The 22,645-nt window shown below is 49.6% G+C and overlaps 1 protein-coding gene across 2 annotated transcripts in view; it reads left to right on the forward strand.

The window, feature by feature from the left end:
* The first annotated feature begins 306 nt into the window (after nucleotides 1-306).
* Nucleotides 307-22,645, forward strand: part of RIMS4 (regulating synaptic membrane exocytosis 4) — a 56,274-nt gene continuing 33,935 nt past the window's right edge. For both annotated transcript variants that reach the window (XM_032263724.1, XM_032263725.1), the window contains exon 1: nucleotides 307-651. In XM_032263724.1, coding sequence (XP_032119615.1) covers nucleotides 555-651 — 97 coding nt within the window. In that variant the 5' untranslated portion in view covers nucleotides 307-554. The remainder of the gene's footprint in view (nucleotides 652-22,645) is intronic.

Genomic DNA, 22,645 nt, shown 5'->3' on the forward strand with positions numbered 1-22,645 from the left:
TCTCAGGGTGAGGCCTGTCCGGGTGGGGGACTGGACGCCGGCCTCAGGGCGAGTCCGCTGGCTGAGGGTGGGGGCCGCGGTGGGGTCGGGGGACGGCCCTCCAACCAGCGCCCAGCCAACCTCGCCCCGCGCCTGCCTCCCAGCGCAGACCTGCCGGGCCGGGAACCGCGAAGAGGGGCCGCAGCCCGCACCCTCCCGGCTCCCACGCCCCGCGGCGGCGCCCCCTCCCCCGGCTGTGCGGATTGGCTGCGGCGCCGCTCTGAGCCCGCCCCGCGCGGCCGACAAGGGGCGCCGCGGGCCAGAGCGCGCTGCGCCGCCACAGCCGCCGCCGCCCGGAGCACAGTGCGCCTCGGGCACCGCGCGCCGCCAGCTCCTGGCTCGCCCGCCGGCCCCGCCGCGTCCGCCAGCCCCACAGCGGAGCCCCGGCCCGGCCCCGGGCCGCCGCCACCACGCCTCGCGCCGTACTCCGCGTCAAGAATGGGGCGGCCAAGCTGCCCAAGCCGCCCGCCGCCGCCGCCGCCGCTGCGGCCGAGGCGCCCGGCGCCGGCGCTGGCATGGAGCGCTCGCAGAGCCGCCTCAGTCTGTCAGCCTCCTTCGAGGCGCTAGCCATCTACTTCCCGTGCATGAACTCCTTCGACGACGAGGACGCAGGTAAGCGCGCGGCCCGCCCCCAGACCCCGGGGGTGTCCCGGGATCCAGGTCCCAAGGCCCCCTCCCCGACCCGTGCTCCCTTAAAGGTGGCCAAGCTCTCCTCCCCACCCCCAACCGCCTGGAAAGGCGCCCCCAGGGTCTCCTTCGGCACTCACGGGACCTCAGGGTCTCCAGGATGCGCTGTCTTCTGGCCTTCTCCTCCAGGTACCCTAAGATCGTCGGCATTCACCTTTCCCGCAGGTGGGCCCTTTGGGTCGCCAGGACCCAGCTCTACCTCCTCACCTGTGCCTATTGGATGCCCCCTGCCTCATCCCTGGATCCTACCTGCCACCGTCCCTGAGTCTCCTGAATGTGCCCGCTCTTCAAGCCCGGGGCTTTGGCTGTCCCACCCTTGGGGCTCTGATGCGCCCCCCCGCCCCCCTCCCAGCCATTGGAGGTGGCGCGCAGACCTTACCTCTCCATCTTTGTCTTGGCCGCATCCAGGGGATCTCTGCCCGGCGCCAGAGGCCTTGAGCGCCCCCATTTGTCTCTCCTTTCCTTCCCCTATGGGCTTGGGCTCCAGACTCCTGCTTCTTTTACGCCTGGGGCAGATGGAGGGGAACCGGCCAGGTGACTGGCCTATCCTCCCCTCTCTTCCCGGAGAGAGGTGTAGGGCAGCGCCAACTCTACACTTGCGCGCCCGTTGGTGTGTGCCCCTGACCTCAGGTGCTCTTGTTCCTGGAGTCGCCTTTCTTGGTGGGCTGAAGCCGGCACCATCCAGGGGCTTGAACCTCCTCTTCCCAGGCCTGCGCACAACCTCAGCCAGAGCGAGGGGTGGGGAGCTGTAGGGAAACCTACTCTTTGGGGCCCTGGGACCCGGCAGAGGGAAAATGAGAGCTCCCGATTTGGTTCTGGGATGAGAAAGGGAATCCATCAACAGGTGGGGTAGCTAGAGGCCTTGGGTCAGAGCTCCCCAAAGAATGCCAGATTGGGAATCAGAATCAGATTCCGTCTTCATTCTCTACTCCTTAGCTGTGACCTTGTGCAAGTCATGCCACCCCTGAGCCTGGATTTCCTCATCTCTGAAATGGGGATCGTTGTATAGATGCAAGGTGAATGTATAGTGTGAGGGTGTTCAGTGTTTTGTGAGCTGAAAATCCAGGAGTATTTGAATTCAATGAGGGGACAAAACAGGAGTGTATGTGCTGGAGGAGCAAAATGGTTTCATGGGCACTTTCAAATCTCTGAAGAAAATATGGACTGTCTCTCCCAAAGTACATGTATGCACCATCCACAAAACGTAGCCTACGGTTTTAGGAAGTTCTTGTGCCCAGGTTTAGACTTAGTCTTTGGGGACCCTTGTCTCGTCAAACTGGCCACCAGGGTTCCAGCATGGGATGAAGTGGTGCTCATGTCTTCCCTCTCGTTTTCCAGAAGAATTTGTTGGCTGGTAAGTGAATGGGGATAGGTGAGGTAGATCCCCAATAGACCTGGCTTTCTATCGACCTGGAGCTGGGGGTGGGGGTAAGGGTAAAAATGGTTATGACAGAGACATTTTACCATTTTTACAATCACCATTTTACAGGAAAAAAAAAAAAAACAAAAAACCAGAGGCTCAGAGGTTTAACTTCCCCCTTGATGTAGCTGAGGGAGGTTGTATTATTATTCTGGAGAAGGCAAGGTGGGAAGGAGTAGGGGGCTCCCTAACACAGTAGAGTGGTCAGCAGGCAACTATGTGTCTCAAGAGCCAAGCTGGGCAGGAGCATGCGTTTGTAGGAGCATCGGAAGGCAGGAACAGTTTGGTTTTTCTTCAAAGTCATGCTCTGTGTCATGGGTCAAACACCTTGGTTATTGCAGGCTGCAGGCAATTTGCTCTGGTTTCACTTAAGTCAGGACAGATAACTTCATGTAGTATTAGTGATATTTTTAAAGGTCCACTCATATTTTTTTCCCAGCAGGCTTTTTGAATTTCTTTAGCGTTTCACTTGGAAGAGACCTAGAAATCATCCTGTCTATCCCCTTTTTGCCCCCAAATGGATGGGTGTGTGTGTGTATTTGTGTGAGTGTGTTTGTATGTGTGTGACTGAAGCCCTGGAATTGGGGGGGGGGGCTGTATATAATCCAAGGTCATCTAGTGAGGCAGCCACAGAGCTAAGACTAAAATCAGGTTTATGGTTCTCTTTCCAGTAAACCAGTAGCCCTCCCTCTGAAAGAGGATTTTTGAGAAATCCAGACCTCACCGTGTGGAAAATGGTTCCCAGGTGAGGAGGCTTGAGGGCACTGCTGGCGGCCAAGAGTTTGGTTTGGTCATCTTGTGCTCACTCTCTGTTCTTGAGGTATGCTTCAAATTTGGGAGGGGGAGGGAGAAAGTCAACTTTCATTTCCGGAAGCATAATGAATGACTGGTGAAAGTCGGAAGTAGGCAGCATTGTCTTGGTGCTTTATTTCTCTTGTTCTCCTTAAAGTCATTAATTTTCTCCTAAAAGAAGCCTTTTGGATTTATTCTTTTAGAACAGCACTGTGATGAACTGATTTCTAAATGGTCTCTTCCATACTGGACACGGGCATGGCTCCACTTGTCTCTTCTCTCCTCCCTCCCCTGGCCTTCTTAATGCCTGTCTGTCTCTGCTGGCTCCGTCTCAGAAGTGTGTCCCTGACAGGCCTCCGGCTCATCTAGGAGCCTCCCCTTTGTTGCAGCTTCCAACTCATGTCGAATGCATCTTTTTCCAGCCAGACCGAGCTAGAGCTATCTTCAGTGTTTAGTTGCCACCCTTTTGCTAGTTTTCTGAGAAATGGTGTGAGAAGGGGCCTTTTTCTCATTAGCCTTAACTGCGGCAGAACACATTACTGAGTTGGACTTGGGAGCCTTGGCCATTGGGGTGGGCACTTGAAGCTGCCCCTTCCTCAGCCACCCTTGGGCCCAGGATGCTGGTCCTTACTGGTTTGTAGAATTCCTCTCCAGGGGCATCTTCCTTCATGCACTTTGAACCTATTTCTTGCAATGCTTCTTTTGCCCTCTTTCACAAGGATGCCAGGGCTTTAGGGAAGCATGTCCCTAGGGGTGTTTTTGTGTCTGTGTTTTGTTGCCCAGCCTTGTTGGCACTGGGTTTGTAATTGGGGAGAAGTTAGATATGCGGTCTCAGTTTTGTACCTGTGAGGAGAAGAAAAATAATAACATGGACTGCATAGGGTTAACATTTTACAAATGACTACCTTTGTGCAAGACATATTCCCAGGCATTTAAAATGTATTAATGCATTCCTCATTGCAAGCCAATAAAACTGCTAATCTGTTAACATCCCCATTTTCAGATGAGAAAACTGAGGCACAGACATAATAATTCCTTCAAGGTCACTCAGCCAGGAAGTGAAGGAGTGAAGCTTTGAACTTGGGCAATCTGACCCAAGCATCTGTGCTTTTAATCAACTATTATGTATGCTGTTTGTGCTGTGCAAAGGTCTTAGTACAGAGAAAGAGTTGTTTCTGAATGTGACCGTAGAAAAGAATCTGTGGGTTTGGGGAGCGGAGAAGGCTGATTCTCAAAATGTTAGTTTTATAATTTTAACAGACTAATTTTATTGCATCTTTATAATTATTAAGGTAGAGCCGGGGCCTTCCGTCTTTGAAGTGGCTTAAACATAAGGATTTAGGGGACTTGCCTGCCAATCAAGAGGTTAGGGAGGATTTCAGCCACTGTTTCCCTGCTCTTCCTGACCACTTCATTTGCACCAGTCACATCTACAGTCCCAGCCCTGACACTCTGCCTTGGGGCCTAGCTGGGGAGCTAGGGTGTCTCTAGTTTCCAGCAGATGCCAAAGGGGGTTGTTACATCAGGGTCTGGAATTGAGCATGGTGTTCCTGAGCCTGTCCAAGTGGTTTCAGCGTCCAGTTCTCCCCCTCCCACCCGGGAGAAGGGCGGAGAAGCTGGAGCAGCCAGCTCTGATTTGCCCATAGGTTGGAAGCTTCGATCCAGCGCAGGGAGGAAGTTGCCATGGCAACAACAGCCAGCTACTGGTCCCTCTCTTAGCAGTTTGGGCCACATCTCTGGGCTGGAAAGCCCTTCCTGGCACCACCCTCTTCCGCTCAGACCAAGTCTGTTGGACTGGGGGTGGGGTGGGATAGTGGATGGGACCCCAAAACTAGTACCACAGCACGCCACTCCCCATTTTTGGACAAAGGAGAAATGTAGGGGGTGGTCTGAGTACTTCTGGTTTGTGAGGCAGCGATACCCATTATCCTGCCAGACAGATCCTGGCAGGGAGAATCAGAGTTCCGATTCCTCCCCGCACCCCCAGGGACCTGGAATGACCTCACTGGAGTTCTCCCCCTCCCCCTTTATTCCACTTAGCAGAGTTTTCTTTCCCAGACCAAGTGCTAACTTTTGTCCTTGAAATTTGACCTGAGCTTTTTCTGGGAAACAAAATGTCCTGCTGTCTCACCCCTTCCCTCTAAGATGGTGGGAATGAATCCTTCAGCCCTAGAAGGAGTCTGGCAGGGTGGGTGAGGGAGGAGTCCTTAAAATATCCTTCATGATCAGGACCACCTGCAGGCATGAGGTTGAGGCTTTGAAGCCTCCACTCCCACCCTAACCCTCCAGGACAGGACACTTCCTCTCCCTCTTGTTCCTCACCACACCCCCCTTCCCATTTTCTTAATGTTTTCAGAGCTGGGCAGGACTCTTCTAGATTTGGATAACTGAAGCATGATGGAGATGGAGTTGTTCCCATAGTTCAAGTTGTGGGGTGGGGTGAGAGTGTGGACACAAACCACTTTATTTATTTTATTGTATTTTTATTTTGAGGCAGGGTCTCACTCTGTCACCCAGGCTGGAGTGCAGTGGTGCCATCTCAGCTCACTGCAACCTCTGCCTCCCAGGCTCACGTGATCCTCTCACTTCAGCCTCCCAAGTAGCTGGGACTAGAGGCATGCACCACCACACCTGGCTAATTTTTGTATTCTTTTTTTGTAGAGATTGGGTTTCGCCACGTTGCCCAGGCTGGTCTCAAACTCCTGAACTCAATGATCCTCCCGTCTTGGCCTCCCAAAGTGCTAGGGTTACAGGCATGAGCCACCATGCCCAGCCCAAACCACTTTGTTTTAATCAAATTATCCTGAAAGAATGATCTTATAAAAATCAGGTGCATGAGGAGTGACCCCTTACCCCATTATACAGATCATTGGTCTGCAGGTCGGCTCTGGTGCTATCAGAGCTCCTTCTTTATCTTCTCTCTCCCTTAAGGCACCTGATTCTCCATCCCCAAGCTCCCAGACTCCTGGCTCAAACTTCCTGGGTTTGCAGCTGCCATAGGCCCACCTGGTTCTGTTTGGTGGGAACGGAAAGAGAGATCTATCTACCTTGTTTCCTTTTCAGGATGCAACTCTGCCTCCCTCCTTCCTACCCCCTAGAACCAGAGGCAGAGCCAATACTAACTGAAGGCTGAGTGAGGGTGCAGGCAGAGGTGCAGAGGAGAGCGAGAATAGAAGGAAGCCTTCACCCTCAGCCGACCCTCTCGCCTGTCTCAGGGACTTCTTTCTACTCTACTTTGCCTCCTTTGTGTCTTTTCATTATGGCCCTAACAACCATCATTTCAGCGTGCCTTTTAAAACTTGCTGGAAAGGTGCCACTTTTGGTGAATGTGCTCAAAAGGGTGCAGTATATCCCCGACTATGAACCTTCCCCAATTCCATGGTCCGTGTCAGTTCCACTGCCTCTGTATACTAGAAAGATAACTGGGCTTGGATTTGAATCCGCTCTGGCTCTGTGACCTCAAGCAAGTCTCTTAACCTTCCTGAGCCTCATCTGAAAAAAAAAAGGGTTAATTATTTTTGTTCAAGCATCTCTCAGGATTATAAAAATAAAATGATTGATAGGCTTGCTTGGTCATGCTCAGTGCTTTCTGTGATCTCACTGAATCCTATGACAACCTGAAGGGGTAGCTGCTGTTGCAGATGTACCCATTTTGCAGATGAGGAAAGCCAGGCAGCTCAGAGCAGTTGAATTAATGACTTTCTCAGGCTATAGGGTGGCAATTCAAACCTAGGTGTGTTTGACTCTAGACCTTCTTCTGCTTCTGTGCATGAAATGAGATCCTGGGTGGAACAGGACTGTGTAAGCTCCTGGGGCTGTGCTTGCGCTGTCGGAACAGCAGGTGACAAAGGCCTGGATGTGATGTTCTCTAACTGGGGCCCACCACCCTGCTACAATCCACCTGCCCATTGGAGTGCCTTCCTGGCCATTGGTTCCTGGATGATACCTATCACAGTTGGTCCTCAGCTGGTGTGGCTGCCTGGCCTCCTTGAAGAATCCAGTTGTCTGCCCTGGCCCTGGGGGCCAAGCCATCACCTGCCTCTCCAGACTGATGTAGGCCAATGCTGGATTATATTTAACGCTGTGCTATTTCCACTTGACAGCTCCAGAGCTCCATCCCCCCTCCCCTTTTCTTCTTCCTCCCCCCTCCCCTTCTGATTCACTCGGAAACTGAGGAGGCTGATGTCAGCGCCTTATTCTTAGCCCCCGTAATTGTAACTGCATTTAGCAGTGCGCACTTCATTAACAGTTTCTGCGACGGGGGAGTGAGATGACGGTGTGGCTGGGCAGGGATGTGGATGGGAGTGGGGAGAGGGCAGCTGCTGCCGGGACCCTGGCCAGCTGCCTTCTCTGGATGGACCAGCTGGGCTGCTTCCAGGTCTGGCTTTCCAAGACTTCCAGTCTTGGAAGGACCCTTGGAGAGCATCTAACGCATTTCCTTATTAAGCAAGGAGGGAAACTAAGGCTCAGAGAGGCGGATTGGCTTGCCAAAGTCACGTGTTAAGGATCCAGAACTCTGACCTTTGAGTCCACCTTTTCTTTTCTGTTATTTATTCATTCAACTAGCATTTAATTAGCATCTCAGTGTTAAACAATGTTCTAGGTGCTAGGATTCTAGGGATATATTGAGGAACAAGTCAGACATGGTTTCTGCTCTCAGGGAGTTATATTGTAGGGTGGGGAAAACAGACAATAAATAGATAACCAATTAAATAAATAATTTCAGGTTCTGTTAAGTGGGATGAAAATGGAATGATGATGGGATAGGAGATAATGTTAAGTAAGGTAGTCAGGGAAGGCTAAGGAGGTGACATTTGAGATAAAGCCTAAATGACAAAGAGCCAGCAATGGGAATATGAGGAAGAAGAGTGTTCCAGGCAGAGGAAGTAGCTGTGCAAAGGCCCTGAGGTCAGTGCGAGTTTGAGTTTTAGGGAATAGAAAGGAGACCAGTGTGGTTAGATTCAATCAGAGAAGGGGGCAAGTTATCCCAACCTTGTAGATGATAAAGATTATCCAGTGTGGGAACTGAGGTCCAAAGAAGGAAAAGAAAAGGCCCCCAGGTGGGTGAAGTTAGAGAGAGGCCAAGATCTCATGCCTCCTGAATCCCTGTCTTTTATGTTCCTTAGGCACAGATGGCTGTGCCTTTAAATGTGTAACGTGGCTTCATTTCACACTGTAGTTGGAAGGCACTGTGGAGTCCAGGCTGGATTCTTTATGCTCACCCTGCCTTCCTCTGCCCTCTTCGAATTTCACCTGACCAGGCTGATGTAGGTGTGAGAGACCCTGGGGAACATCCATGGATGGACAGAAAGAACACGGCTTTGGAATCTGGCAGATCTGAATTTTCATCTTGACTGCCACTTCTAAATTGTATGACTATGGGCAAGTTGCTTCAACCCTCTGGGGTTCAATGTCCTCATCTGTAAAATGGGGCATAATAATAGTAAATACTTCAGAGGGTTCTAGTGAGGAGTAAATGACATCAAGCACAAACACACCTAGTGCAGAGCTGGATGCGTGGAATAAGGTGTCCTTTGCTATGAGGATTAATGAATGACAGTGTGTGTTTAACCCTTGCACATAGTAGGTTCCCAGTCATTGGTAGTGGCTGCATTTGTCACAGTGGGTGTGTTGTCAGTTTTAATGGGTTAGAGCAGGGCCGCCAAACTTGAGTGAGCCTCAGAATCCTCTGGAGGGCTTCTTAACACAGACTGCTGGACCCATCCAGAGTCTCTCTTTTAGTTTGGGGGTGGGGCGGGACTTGAGAATCACATTGCTAACAGGTTCCCAGGTGATGCAAATACAGATGCTGCTGATCCAGGGACACTACGTTGAGAACCACTGGGTTGGAGGAAAAGGATGGAGAGAACTGAAGTTGTCTTGACAACATGAGATGTCTCCTGGCCCCCGATGTCTTAGATGCTGGGACATTGGGTACCAAATTCAGTCTCGGGTGTGATCTTCAGGCCGTCTTCTTTCTGTCACAGAGTCTGTGATCCAAATGAGTCTTAGCTGCTGCCTATGTTGCGCCGGGTTTAACACGTAGGCCCTCATAAAACCTCTAGGAAGCATTTGTACAAATGATAAATGAGTAAAAATGAGCAATGCATCAGGTCATAATATCATTTCATGGGATATTGGACCCAGGCAGCTGTGGGAATTCTGAGGATTCAGGCCTGGCTCCTTTTTTGTCCAGAGAGAACAAGACATGGTCCCTTTTCTGCATTCGGAAAAGGGAGGGCTATGTGTTAAAACCAGGAAGTTCATTTGAGGACAGGCCTCTACTGGGGAGAAAAATCAAAGGAATCATCGATGTAAAGGGGGCAAAGTGCTGGGAAATGCTACCGAGGGAGTTTACTGAGTCAATTTATTTAGATGTTTTTAAGAAAGGGGTCGCTGGTAATTTTCTAGGGAAGATTGGGGTCTAGCTCAGTTGGAGGCAGGAGACCAACCTTACGATGTGATGAGATTCTCACTCAGCCTATACAACTCAGAATCTGAAGACAAAGGCACTTAAAAATAGTTTCCAGGTGGGACTTGTCCTAAACTGATGGGAAATACCCTCTGTTAGGGGTGGCTTGGGCTAGCAAAAGTGTGCGGACTTGGGAGGCCCAAAGACCTGGGTTTGTGTCTCCGGCCCTTTCTAGCTGTGCATCATGACTGTGGTATGTAACTGATCTAGGCCTCAGCCTGTCCTTTGCAAGATGAAATTAGAGATACCTTGTGAGAATTCTAGAGAATGTATGTACAACACATAGAAGGCATCCAAGAGATGGAAGCTGCTGCCTTTCCTGTTTCTGTAGACTTCCTGAAAGTGATGCGATATGCACATCTGGGTGGAGGAAGGGTGGGATGGGGCAGTGCACAGCTGGCATCGGGCCTCCTTGCTCTGCTGTAGGTATGTGGTGTTCACTGTGTGCACAGTGGAGCCCAAAAAGCTGCATTAGGAGTAAAGAGAGAAGGACTTCGTTCATCGCTGAGTCTCAGTGTTTCCTACACCCACTTTTCTTTGTCTCTTTGGGCCTCAGTATCCCTGTCTGCAGAGTGAGAGTCTGGTGGACTTAGTTTAGGTATACCCATAGTCTCCCAGAGAAGGGAGGACACTTGTCCAGGCCCCCCAGCTCCCCCTTTGTCTCCCCCGACTCTGCGGTAGCCCCTAGATGGTTATTTTTCATCCTGCGAGTGCCCCTTCCTGCCAGTTTCTCTCTAGCTGATCTTTGGTTGATTGGTCCTTAGATAATTTTTAAAGTAGTATTTTTTTGGGATTAGGTTATATATGCAGATGCTACAACATTTTAAACACATGAAAAATATCCAGTGGCAAGTGTCCTGGGCACCTCTGTCTTCTGATTTTCCTGCCCCGTCCCTGGTACAAGTGCTGTCAGCTTTCGCAATGCTTTATGCTATGTAGGTGCATAGTAAAAAAGCTGAACAGCACCAGAGGACATCCAAGGAAATGGCATCTCCCTCCCACCCAGCTATCCAGTCCCACTCCCACAAGCCACCATCACACTCTTTTAGACTACCAGTTTTTTACCTATTTTCCTGTTTTCAAATTCTTATTAAGCACTTATGGCGGTGCCCATCCCTGTGCCAGGCACTGTGAGAGTTCCAGAGAAGTTGGGTTTTACTAGGCAGTATAGCGTGGTGGAGGTAACAAGCTCCACAGCCAGATAACCTGGGTTTCAATCTTGACTCTGCCGCTTATTGGCTTTGTGACTCTGAGCAAGTCACTTAACCTCCCTCAGCCTGTTTTCCTCATCTGTAAAGTGGGCTTATAATGGCCCCTTCCTGCCTCAAAGGTGTCAAGAGGATTAGATGAATAAATATTTGCAGGGAGCCTGGTACACAGTAAAAGTGTTAAGAGTGTTAGCTGTCAGTATTTTAGCTAAAAGTCCTCTGAGATCATCTACTGTGGCTATCTTAGTTGAGGCCCAGAGAGCAATCTCAGTTGGCCTGAAGCCTCAAGCAGGCCTATGGCACTGATGTTTCTGGACACACACCTCAGGGCCTCCTCCCCTACCCCAAGGCACCCCAAATGACCATCATGGACCCCATGGCACCTGAGGCCTCAAGTCTGCTCCCTTCATCTACAGCACTCAGTGTCCCTAGTGAATGCCACCTGGAGTCACCCTGAGAGTGGGTGGAAAGATGTGTCACTCACTTGGTCTTCTAATGAAAATTAATTAGTTCCTCAGCAAATGTCTTGAGAAACATCTTTCATCAGCCTGGGCCCAACACCAAGACTGGACCAGGTGCCTCTGGGGCCCACCCAAGCCCGGGCCAAGCCACCCCCAAGCCATCTGGCCTCAGGAAGCTGCCATTTGTGCCCAGCTTCTACTGGGCATGCTAAGTCCTAGCAGAGGGACCCCCAACCTGGGCAGCTGGGCTGTGAAGGGAGTCGGGTGTGTGCCTCTAGCAAGGGAGAATTTTTTTTTCTGAGATGGAGTCTCACTCTGTCACCCAGGCTGGAGTGCAATGGCATGATCTCAGGTCACTGTAACCTGTGCCTCCTGGGTTCATGCAATTCTTCTTCCTCAGCCTCCTGAGTAGCTGGGACTACAGGTGCACGCCACCACGCTGGCTAATTCTTGTATTTTTAGTAGAGATACGGAGTTTCACCATGTTGGCCAGGCTGGTCTCGAACTCCTGACCTCAGGTGATCCACCTGCCTCAGCCTCCCAAATTGCTGGGATTACTGGCATGAGCCACCACATCCAGCTCAAGGGAGAATTTAACATGTACCTTCTTCTCTGGACTCTTCCCAGAAGTTGCTTGAATTTGTAAAGAATACAGAAAAATGGGAGAACTCTTCATTCCTGTTCCTACTGTCTTAGCCTGAGACATGGATTTTTGTGAGTGATAGACTGTGGGAGTGCTGGTAGGTGAAACCTGCGTGAGAGTGAAAGGGAGACGCAGCATGGGGCAGGAACAGAAGCAGCCAGACCTGGGCAATCAGCTGCAGTCTAACCTCAGCCAGATCCTGGGGAGCTCTGGAGAATGGATGGCACGGCAGGGTTGACTAGCCTGGGTACTCCTATAGCAGGGTAGTCCCCCGAGCGCATAACTATTGGGGCAAGGCAGCTCCTATGAGCTAAGGGCACTTGTCCAAACATGGGGCAGTTGTGAGCTGGCACCAGCAGATATGGCAGCTGAGTGATGGGGGACCTGCTTGGCACAGGGGATCTGGCCAGGACTCCAGTAGGGTCCACTCACCCACTGTCTGGGAACCCCTGACTACAGAGTGGGGAGAGTGGGTGTGCCCAGCTCTGTGCTGAGCAATGTCCAACCCTTACTTCAGGTCACCCTCTCTATGGTCCACAAGGTAGGCACAGTCATTACATTAGGCCATTTGGAGAAATGGAGTCTCTGGAATCCAGACTTCTGACCTGGCCAAGGTCACACAGCTAGTGAGGGATAGGACAGGGCTTCAAACACAGGCCTTTTTCAACACTTATGTTCTTTCCAGCATTCTGTACTGTAGTTAATGTTTGCCATGAATATATGTGTGGATTTGTGCTCCTTTATGGGCCTCTTTCCGTCTTTGGAGGGTGTCTGTCCCGACTTTCTACTTTGTACTTTGCAAACATAAAGTCCTTTGTGTCTGACACAACATTTTAATATATTTGAGTCCACCTGATCCTCATGGAAAGTGGGCCCTGTATCCAGAGAGGTGGGCAGAAGCCCTACTAGGCAACCTGAGGTGAAAGCCGAAGGGGTAGTTGATTTATCAGGGGATGAGCCCTGGATTTGTCATAAGGAAACCTGGATTTGAGATCTCATTTCTGCCAGTTTGCCAACTGACCCTGAGCAAGTCATTCTCCTCTTTGAACTCTGATTTCTTCATTAGATGAACAGGTTCACAGCTATAAGCAGCAGGTAGCCTACGGGTGTTTTAATGATACTGCATACATCAAAGATACATGGCAAGGCTCTGACTGGGGAATGCAGGACGGGTCTCAAACCAAGGCTGACCTCTGCCTTTGCTGAGGAGACAGTGTGTGTGCAGGGAACAGCTTTAAATTAGGGCTCATCTGTAAAATGGGCATGATGACACCCTGCTGTCCTAGTTTAGTTTTTCCCAGAAGCAGAGCCTGACACAAGGAATCAAGTATAAGTATTAGGGCAAACCACCTGAAACTGCCACTTTTATTAGTGGAAACAGTCTAATAGAATTTTACATGTTTCATATGGTTCACAAAGGTGATGGATGAAACCCCAGGATGGGAGTAAGAAAGTGGGGCAGAGAAAGAAGTCAGGAGACTGTGTGTTATCAGGCAGGTAACCCCCGAGCGAGGGCAACTGGAGTTTAGTCTTGATGGGGACTTCTGGGGAGACAGTGTAGCACAGAACTCAGCAAGCTGCTTCTGTAAAGGGCCAGACAGTAGATATTTTAGTCTTTGCAGGCAGTACGGTCTCCGTTGCAACTGCTCAATCATGAAGTTGTAGTGAGAAAGCAGCCTCAGACAATATGTAAATGAATGGGTGAGCTGTATTCTGATAAAACTTTATTTATAAAAACAGACAGCAAGATGGATTTAGCCTGAGGCCCATAGTTTGCAGACTCCTGGGGTAGAACGTGCACTTTAGTTATCCCACCCGGGAATGAGGGAGCTGGGGTATTTATACAGCAGTTCCCATTAGTCATTGGTTAATAGCTGCCAGGGCAGATCAGGGAGTTGGTTATTGCCTGCTTTTTTCCAGCTTGCCACGGGTGGTAGCCCTCAGGCAGAGAAATGCAGGTGCTGGCAATAGGAGACTGAGCCAGGACAAGGGGTTATGAGGTGAGGAGTGACAGCATTGCTCATTCCAGCTCAGGGTCATGGCTTGTTTATTTGGAGAACGTACTAGAAAGGCACAGGATGACAACCGAAAACAAATTTATAGAGCCAGATTTCCAGCTCTTCCAAGCGTTTGTTACTTCTAGGCAAAAACCAGCATCTTCATATTTGACAGTCTTGTTTGAGTTTTCTCCCTCCATGTCTCTACTTGGGCCATTTCCTCAGCTGGGACACCTGATGTCTCCTTCTCTGGGGCTCCAGGGTCACGTCCTCCAGGAAGCATACCCCTCTTCTCTAGGGTGAAGGTGACCATTCCTGGGAGTCCCTGTGGTGCTTTGCTTTCTCCCTCTCCAGTGCATGCACAGCCTGGCTTTTCACTTTTTTACTGTCACACTGTGAGCCCCTGCAGGGCAGGGACTGTGTGATTCCCATCTGCATCCCACCTAGGGGACACTGATTTGGGAAAGGCAGAGTTGAATCCCAAGCCCCTTCCTTCCTCCCCACTGTTTCCTTCTTTCTTCCTCCAATGGTTGCTCATGTTCTGGTGACCCAAGGCAATCCAGTCTTTGCATTCTGGTTCCTGGCATATGGGGACGTGTTGGACATTACACAGCTTGGAGGAGCAACTGATCTGATCGTGCCTGTAGTAAGAGTCATATAAGACAAGTACAGGGTGCTGGGAAAGGCTATAGCAGGGAGAACTGACATGTTGAGTCGGGGGCACAGGGAGGGTGGCAGCTCAGCTGAGACCTGAGGTGTGAGTAGCGCTGGCTAAGTGAAGGCAGGGTGGGGGGTAGGGGGAGTGAGACAGGATGCTACAAACACAGACTTGAGAGTGATGGGAAGGGGGATGGAATCCTGGACTCTCTGTGTGGCTGTCTCTCTCCCTCCCGCTCCCCTCTCCCCACAGATGGAAATAACTATAATTGCTTCTGCATGACAGAATTATGGGTAGCTTTTGCTTTCTAGTTCATGTGCTTTTTTTGTATTTTCCAGATTTTCTACAATGAGCATATTATGGTAAAAATTAAGGGCTTCAGAGTCTGGAGACCATACTCTCCTTAGCTGCTACGTGACCTGTACACATTATTTTTCACTTGGTGGTGCTTCTGTTTCTCTCTGTAAGAGGCGGATAAAGATAAGTAACATGGCTTAGATGGCACCCCTTGTGTTCTAACACTTCACCTCCATTCACTCATTCAAGCCCCAAAACTACTCTGTGAGATCATTCTGGGGGCTATCCCTATCTTATAGATGAGGAAACTGAGGCACAGAGACATTAGGCAAGTTGTCCAAGATCACACAGGCTCCAAGGCAGGATTCAAGTCCAGCTATTTGGGCCCTGGAGCTTCACCACTTGGCTACATTGCCTACCTCATGGGGTAGGGGTGAGAGGACGCCTATGAATCCCTTAGCACAGTGCGTGGTATATAGCTAGTACAGTACTCAATAAATGTTAGCTCTGGTAAGTATTAGCAGCTATGCAAGCGCCCTGAGGCAGGAATGGGTCATGGTCTTTTGAAAGCCCAGGGAAAGGGGTATGTGGTTGTTGCGGTAGCAGAACTGGATGATAGTAGGTCTTTAAAGGGGAGGCTCTTGGGCTTGAACTTAAGGTCAGTTGGAACCCCTCGTGGATTTTTAGCAGGCATGTGACAATCTCAGATTTGGGGTTTGCAAATATTTAAAGACCTCTCTGGCCGGAGGCAGGGAGTGAAGCCAAGAGGCCCAGAGATGGTTCCCTTTGGTTATAATAGCTCTCTCCAGACAGATGTGACCATCTACCCCTGGTTCTCAGGTATGGGTAGTGATATCTCCTGGTGTCTGGGCTGGCTGTGTGGGCCAGTACGCAAGAGACAAAAAAGTCAGCAGTGTGTCACCAGGCTGGTCTGGTGATTCTGGGAGGCTGGGAAGTGCCAGTTTGAAGGCAGGAACAAATTACTCTCCTGGAGACAAAGCCGGGCCAGTTCCTGCCGTGTTACATTATTAAATTTGTAATCTTCATTCTAATACTTTCCAGCAGTGAATAAGAACCAAATTTAAAATGCCGGCTTTACATTTCGGGAACGAAGCTCTTTGTCAAGAACTCGTGAAGCCCATAATTTCTCTCCAGAGGTAAATGTCTAAGTCTTCAAAAAAAATTAAAATAAAAAAATAAAGGAAAACCACTCTTTAGTTAAAGGCTAAGTTTGAATGGTTGGCGACCTCAACCTTGGCCAGGAATTGGGAGTCAGGTCTGAATGTCCCCAGCCCCAGAAAAGGCCCAGGCTAGAACTGGACCTAGATGTGACTCCTCAATCTGAGCCTTGCCGGGGAGGAAAGTGAGAGAAGCTTTATGCCTACCTCACCCCCAGGTGGTTGGCACATCTGTTGATTTGTGAAAGGTTTTGGTAAAAATTGGAGACCACATTCCCCAAAGGAATCACCCCATATAAATCTCTTGTGAGTTTTCTCATAACCCATTTGGTGAATATCAGACCTGGCTGGTGGTAGAATGGATACTGTCTTGTTCCTGCCTTTATTTTTAGAGACAGGGTCTTACTCCGTCATCCAGGCTTGGAGTGCACTGGCTCAATCATGGCTCACTGAAGCCTCAAAGTCTTGGGCTCAACTGATCCTCCTGCCTCAGCCTCCAAAAAAGCTAGGACTATAGGTACATGCCACCATGCCCAGCTAATTTTATTTTTTTTGCAGAGACAGGGTCTTGCTATGTTGCCCATGCTGGTCTAGAACTCTTGGGCTGAAGTGATCCTCTCACCTTCGTCTCCTAGTACACTGGAATTATAAGTATAAGCCACCCGCCTGGCCTTCATGTCTACCTTTAGACCAGGGCAAGGTGGGCCCTGATCTGGGGACACCAGGATTACTGGGATATTCTCTGACCCAGCCAGGCCTCTGTCTTCACCCTTATTCAGTGAAGGGAATATTACCCACCTGGACTCTTCCTTCTAGGCTCATTCTAGACATGGGGACCCTGAAATTCCTTGCCCAAATGGCCCTGAGTCTGCTTTCAGGGTCTGTCTAGACCCCTTCTTTGGCTTCATTCTCCTGAGGGTGGATGCACCCATCACTAGTATCCTGGGGGTGGCCCTGAAGGTGCTGTTTGTGGAGGTGACAGCTAACACAGATGTCCAGAGTGGGCCCTCTGGATATGGGAGCAGAGGAGGAAAGGGTGGGCCATGGCTGAGGGCTGGCACCCTCCCCACTCCACATTCATCTGTGGCACTGGGAGGATTCTAAATTTGATCTGTCCGGGCCTTGAAGGTCATTATGAAGACATATTTGTCAGAATGAAAGGATAGAACATATTTTATTTAATAGCCTGATTTATAACTTTTACATATTTAGAAAAAGTATGAGGTCTTCCTTTTGTACTCCTGCCCTGGGCCCCATAATCTTGGAGGGGACTTTGCGTCATCCTTAGAACTGAGAGTGAGCACAGCGCAGGGTGTCCCTTCCCCTCATGGTCCCATAACGAGGGCCCTGGTCCAGGCACAGCACTTATATGGCACCCTTATGCAAGTTAGAGGAAGGCACGTCTCTCCCTACCCTCGCCCTGGTGGTAGGATTTTAAAAACGCTACCTCCTTTAGGAGGATGAATCAGAACAAGCTTCCCCTTTCTCCAGTGCCAGCAGGGTACACGGCTGGGCAAGGGAAAACAGTCTGTATCTCTGCTTGTGCCCCTTCTCAGTCAGGCATTTTTGTGCAAGGAGCACTCTGTCCAGGAGTTCATCTGACCCCACATACCTGAACCAGATCTGAAGGGAAAGTGCTGACACTCTGGTTTCCAGAGATAGCCATCAAGTCATTTTACATTTGTAATGATCATTTTCATTATGATAGTAATATTTATTGTTTCATGTATGCCAGGTATTCTGAACACTTTACCTGGATTATCTTATTGAAACATCAGACGATGAGGGATGTACCATTGTCATACCCACTGTACAGGCGAGGAAACTAAAGCTCAGAAAGGACAGACCCATCTTTGGCCCAGGACCATTCAATAATAATTTCAAACACAGATCTGCCTGGTGCTTGAGTCTGTGAACGTACCCACCGCTCAGCACTACCCTTGATCATATTTCACAGCATTCTTTATGCAGTCAACAAATATTCACTGGCCTGCCCCAGTGTGCTGGGTACTTAAGTTATGATGCTAAATAGGACTAGGACTATCTCAGCTCAGGAGGAAAGACAAACAGAGCAGGTAAGGGTGACTCCATTGAGCAGGGAGTGCTGAATACCATTTTGAAGGGTGAGAGGCTAAATACCAGGCTGGATGTAGGGAAGGTGCCCCAGACCACTGGGGGTCCTGTGTAGTCAGGGAGGAGCTTCCTGAGGTTTATTTATGTATTGGGAGGCAAAGTAGATACGTTGGGGAGTGGACACAGGGAAGAAATGGAGCTAGGAAAGGGGATGGCTGGGACCAGGATCCGCTCCTTCTTGGAGATCCGAGTTATAGCATCATTGTCAGGCCTCTGGGGTCTCTGCTTAGAAGAGCAGGACTTAACGTCCACCCCTACCACCATTTTTTTCAAAGACAGAAAACTGATCAAGAAAAGGAGTCATTTGTGCATTTTGGGCAGGTCGAATTGGAACTCAGGCTCAGAGACAGCCATGATCCAATCCCATCTCAGGGCTCCTTCCACACCTGGGACTGGGAGAGTTGCCATTTATGCTTTTAATTTTTAAAAATGGTGTCATGCTTTCACGAGTTACAAATGCTTGTCCAGTTGTACTAGCTGACATTTCCTGAACACGTGCCACGTTCCAGATGCCATGCTAGGATTTCACATATGTTACCTTATACAATCCTTGGAGCAAACCCCTAAGAAAGGTTCTGTTGCTATTCCCACTTTACAGATGAGGAAATTAAGTAATTCCCCCAAGGTCAGACAGCTAGCAAATGGCAGAGCTGATTTCCTTGAGTCTAACATCCTCATAACACCATATATTCTATGTGCACCCATGGTGGCAATTTTGGGAAGAAGCAGAGAAAGCACACAAAAAGAAAATAAAAATGTCTCAAATTCTATAATCCAAAACTAGAACGTTTCGCCACTAGTGCTATTTCTTTCTAGGGTTGTGTGCACATGCGTGCGCGCACACACACACACACACACACACAAACACACACACGAACACATATTTAAACCAAAGCAGGGTCATGCTGTGATACTAGTTTGTAAGCTAAAGCCACCATTTAAAAATCACCTTAAAAGGACCTTCACAGGCTGGTTTCCACAGGGACACTCTGATTTCTAGGATCAGGTCTAGAACTGTGTGCGACTCCTCTATCAACAGAGTTGGCAAGGCAGGTCTAGGGACAGGACAAGGCAGCTCACCCTAATAACCATGGTTCATTTTTGTCCCTGCTTTCTCCTCCTGTTCTTATAGAAAATAAATAAATAAATTTGAAAACTGACAGACCTTCCCAGGATTTTATTCTATGCCTGGCCCTGCATTTAAATGCAAGAAGCAGAAGGCTTGTGAGCTATAAATAGCCCAGGCCTCTTCTGAACAGTGGCGGGGAGAATTTGTAGGTTCTGTCTCCTTCCAACCTGGTGACCTGGATTACTTCCTTCCTGCAGTGGCTGCTTTCTTTGCTGCCTCCTCTGTCCATCCTTCATGGAGCAGAGCAAGTCGTCTCTGCAGATGTTCAGTGAGCACCTACACTGGGCCAGGCCCTGGGTGCTGGGCAGAGGGACTTGAGTGAGACACTAGCATTGTCACAGCCTGGAGTGGCAGCAGGTAAATATAGACATAGACATCTGCAAGTGAGAATCATATCTGTTGTGGAACCCTAAAGAGGGGTCCCCAGCTCTGGGAATCAGGGGAGGCTTCCTGGAAGAGTGGATGCTGGAGTTGAAAACTCCAGGAAGGAAGGAAGATGAAGGAGCCTGGGGAGGAGGTAGCCTGGGAGGAGGAGTCAGTGGGTCCATGGGTGTCATGCTTGGCACAATGCCTGGCCAGAGCATGCCTACATTATTATTAGGCAAATCATATGTTTTTTGAGAGTGTGTCCTGAGTTCCTTTAGTGGCTCTGTGGCTTCTGGAATCCAGTGATCGTGGGTAAAAAGGACACTCAGCATTTCGCTAGTCCATGACTCACAACATGCTCTGCATGTGCCTTTCATCCGCAGCCAGAATCCTTATCCCCAACCCAGACCACTTAATTGAAAATCGGGCATGCAGCCTGGAATCTGTTGGTTCACAAGCTCCCAGGCGATTCTGATGTTCAACCACATTTGGGATTCGCTGTGCTGATCCAGTGTCCCATCTGGGAACCACAGCTCAGTTCCCATCCCAGTCTCCCTGCTAGACTGGAGTTTATTCTTCCTTGGATGCCTCTAGCAACGGGAAAGAGAGCTCACAACCTCCCAGGGGCTCCCTATTTGGTTGACAGGTAGCTCAACTGTGGAAAATCTTTCTTCCCCCTGGGCCTGTTAATCTTCAGATGTTGGGTTGGGCACAGTGGCTCATCTCATGCCTATAATCCCACCACTCTGGGAAGCCAAGGTGGCAGGAGGATTGCTTGAGGCCAGGAGTTCCAGCCCAGGCTGGGCAACATAGCAAAACCCCCATCTCTACAATAAATAAAAATCAGCCAGATGTGGTAGCATGTGCTGATAGTCCTAGTGCTCAGGAGGCTGAGTTATGAGGATTGCTGAGCCCAGGAATTTAAGGTTACAGTGAGTTGTGATTGTACCACAGCACTCTAACCTGGACAGCAGCAAGACCTGATCTCCAAAAAAATAAGACATTCTCACACCGTGATGATACTGGTGAGTAACATTTGTACAGACCTTTATTGTACACAAAATATTCTCTTGATTTAGGAGGCCAAAAATACGTAGTTGTTTTTGTTTTGTTTTGTTTCGGCGTTTTGAGGTGGTACCTTGCTCTGTCACCCGGCTGGAGTGCAGTGGCGTGATCTGGGTTCACTGCAACCTCCATCTCTCGGGTTCAAGTGATTCTCCTGCCTTAGCCTCCTGAGTAGCTGGGATTACAGGCACCCATCACCGCACCTGGCTAATTTGTTTGTGTGTGTGTGTTTTTAGTAGAGATGGGGTTTCTCCATGTTGGTCAGGCTGGTCTCGAACTCGTGACTTCAGGTGATCCATCCACCTCGGCCTCCCAACCTGGGGTTCCAGATGTGAGCCACTGCACCCAGCTAGATTTTAAATTCAGACAGACCCTGAAAATTCTTTCTCTTGGGAGGAGAGGATAGAGGGGAGGGGAAAGGAGAGGAGGAGGGGAGGAAACTGGTATTCATGGGGCATGTGAAATAGGATAGGGTGTGATCAGCAAGTCAGTGGACTTTGGCTCCAAACGGCCAGTGTTCCTGTCCCAGCTCTACCACCTCTAAGCTGCGTAAACTTTGTTGAACCTCAACTTCTCTATCTGTAAAATGGGTATGATATAGGACGTATTTCACAGATTGTTGTGGAGATTAGGTAAACAAATCCATGTTACTTGGGTAACATAGCACCTGTCACCTGTGCCCAATGAATGCTGGCTGCTTTTATCATCACATTGTCATTGTCATTATCATCATCACCACCATCTCTTCCATCCACTGTATGCCAGCTTGGTACAAAGTATGTCAGTTTCTCAGTCTGCCCTCTCCTCCTGCCCTATCATCTCGAACCTCATCTCACACTGCTCCCTCTTGCTCTGTCTGCTCCAGCCACTCTGGTCTCCTTCAGACATACCAGACATGTCTGCTGTGGGCCTTTATGTGTCCGTTTCCTGTGTTGGCAATGCTTTCCCTGATCACTCTGTTTCTAAGAGAAACACCCATCTCGCCCTCACTGCCTTCTAGCATCCTCTGTATCTTTCTGTATTTGTCTGGCTTGATGTTTGCTTACCTGCTGTAGCATGGAGGACAGTTCGCATTTCCTTGTTTTGTTCCCTGTTCTGTGTCCAGTACCTATGCTGGACATATAGGAAGTGCTCAAAAAAAACACTTTGTGAGTGAATGAATGAATGAATCTAGTCTGATATAGCTCTCAAACTTCACATGATGTCTCTTGTGTAATATTTTCAATCAACAAATAATCTCTGAACGCTCCTTTCTGCCAGGTTAGGCCTTAGGTTCAAGGAATAGAAAGATGAGTGAGAACATCCCAGTTCTTGATAAATGCACAGGCACGTGGGGTGACCATGGTACAGTTCTCTTCTAAGCACTTAGACTATCGTTGTAACTACAGAATTATGCTGCTCTCCTGTTTCCTGTCTGTCTTCCACCCTAGGCTAGAAGAGCTCAGTGAGTGAGGACCCCCATCTGTCTTGTGTAATGCTGCATCCTCGGCACTAGTATGAAGGCTGGCACGTATATGTAAATGGGGTGCATGAATGAACAAATACAGGGTACAGCAGGATAGGGACTAGCAGAGAGGTCTGTGGGTGTACCAAGAAGGGGTGACTAGTCCTGCCTCAGGTGGGGTGGGGTGGGGCTGTGAGAGATTCACACGGGAGATGAGGAACCTTCTGTCCCTTGCCTCGACTCTCACTTGACCAACCATGGAGTAGCTTGGGAATGATGGTGAGGGTGTGGTTCCCCTCCCTCAAAGACTGGGTGGCCCTTCCATATTTCAGCTTCTGCCTGAGCTGCTGTCCTTGGAGCTAAAAATAGGGAATGATGGGAGCACAAGGACATGCTGTCCTCTGCCACTGAGCAGGGATTCTCCTACCTCTTCTCAAAGGGGGCTGTAGGGTGGCAGGTTTGAGAAGCTAGAAGCTTAACGAATTATCTCTCTTGCCCCCTTGCGGACAGGCACAGACTTCTCTCTCCCCAGTCTGGCATGACTCTGAATGAGCTGTATGGAATGTCACAGCTGGAAGGGCTCTCTGGGGTAGGCGGACATCTGGCAGGATGCCCATCACCCTCCAGGCCTGGGATCTTGGCAGACAACACCAATC

This window comes from Sapajus apella, unplaced genomic scaffold (assembly GCF_009761245.1).
Source record: "Sapajus apella isolate SASKATOON/1434 unplaced genomic scaffold, GSC_monkey_1.0 scaffold137, whole genome shotgun sequence".
In the NCBI taxonomy this organism is placed as follows: domain Eukaryota; kingdom Metazoa; phylum Chordata; class Mammalia; order Primates; family Cebidae; genus Sapajus; species Sapajus apella.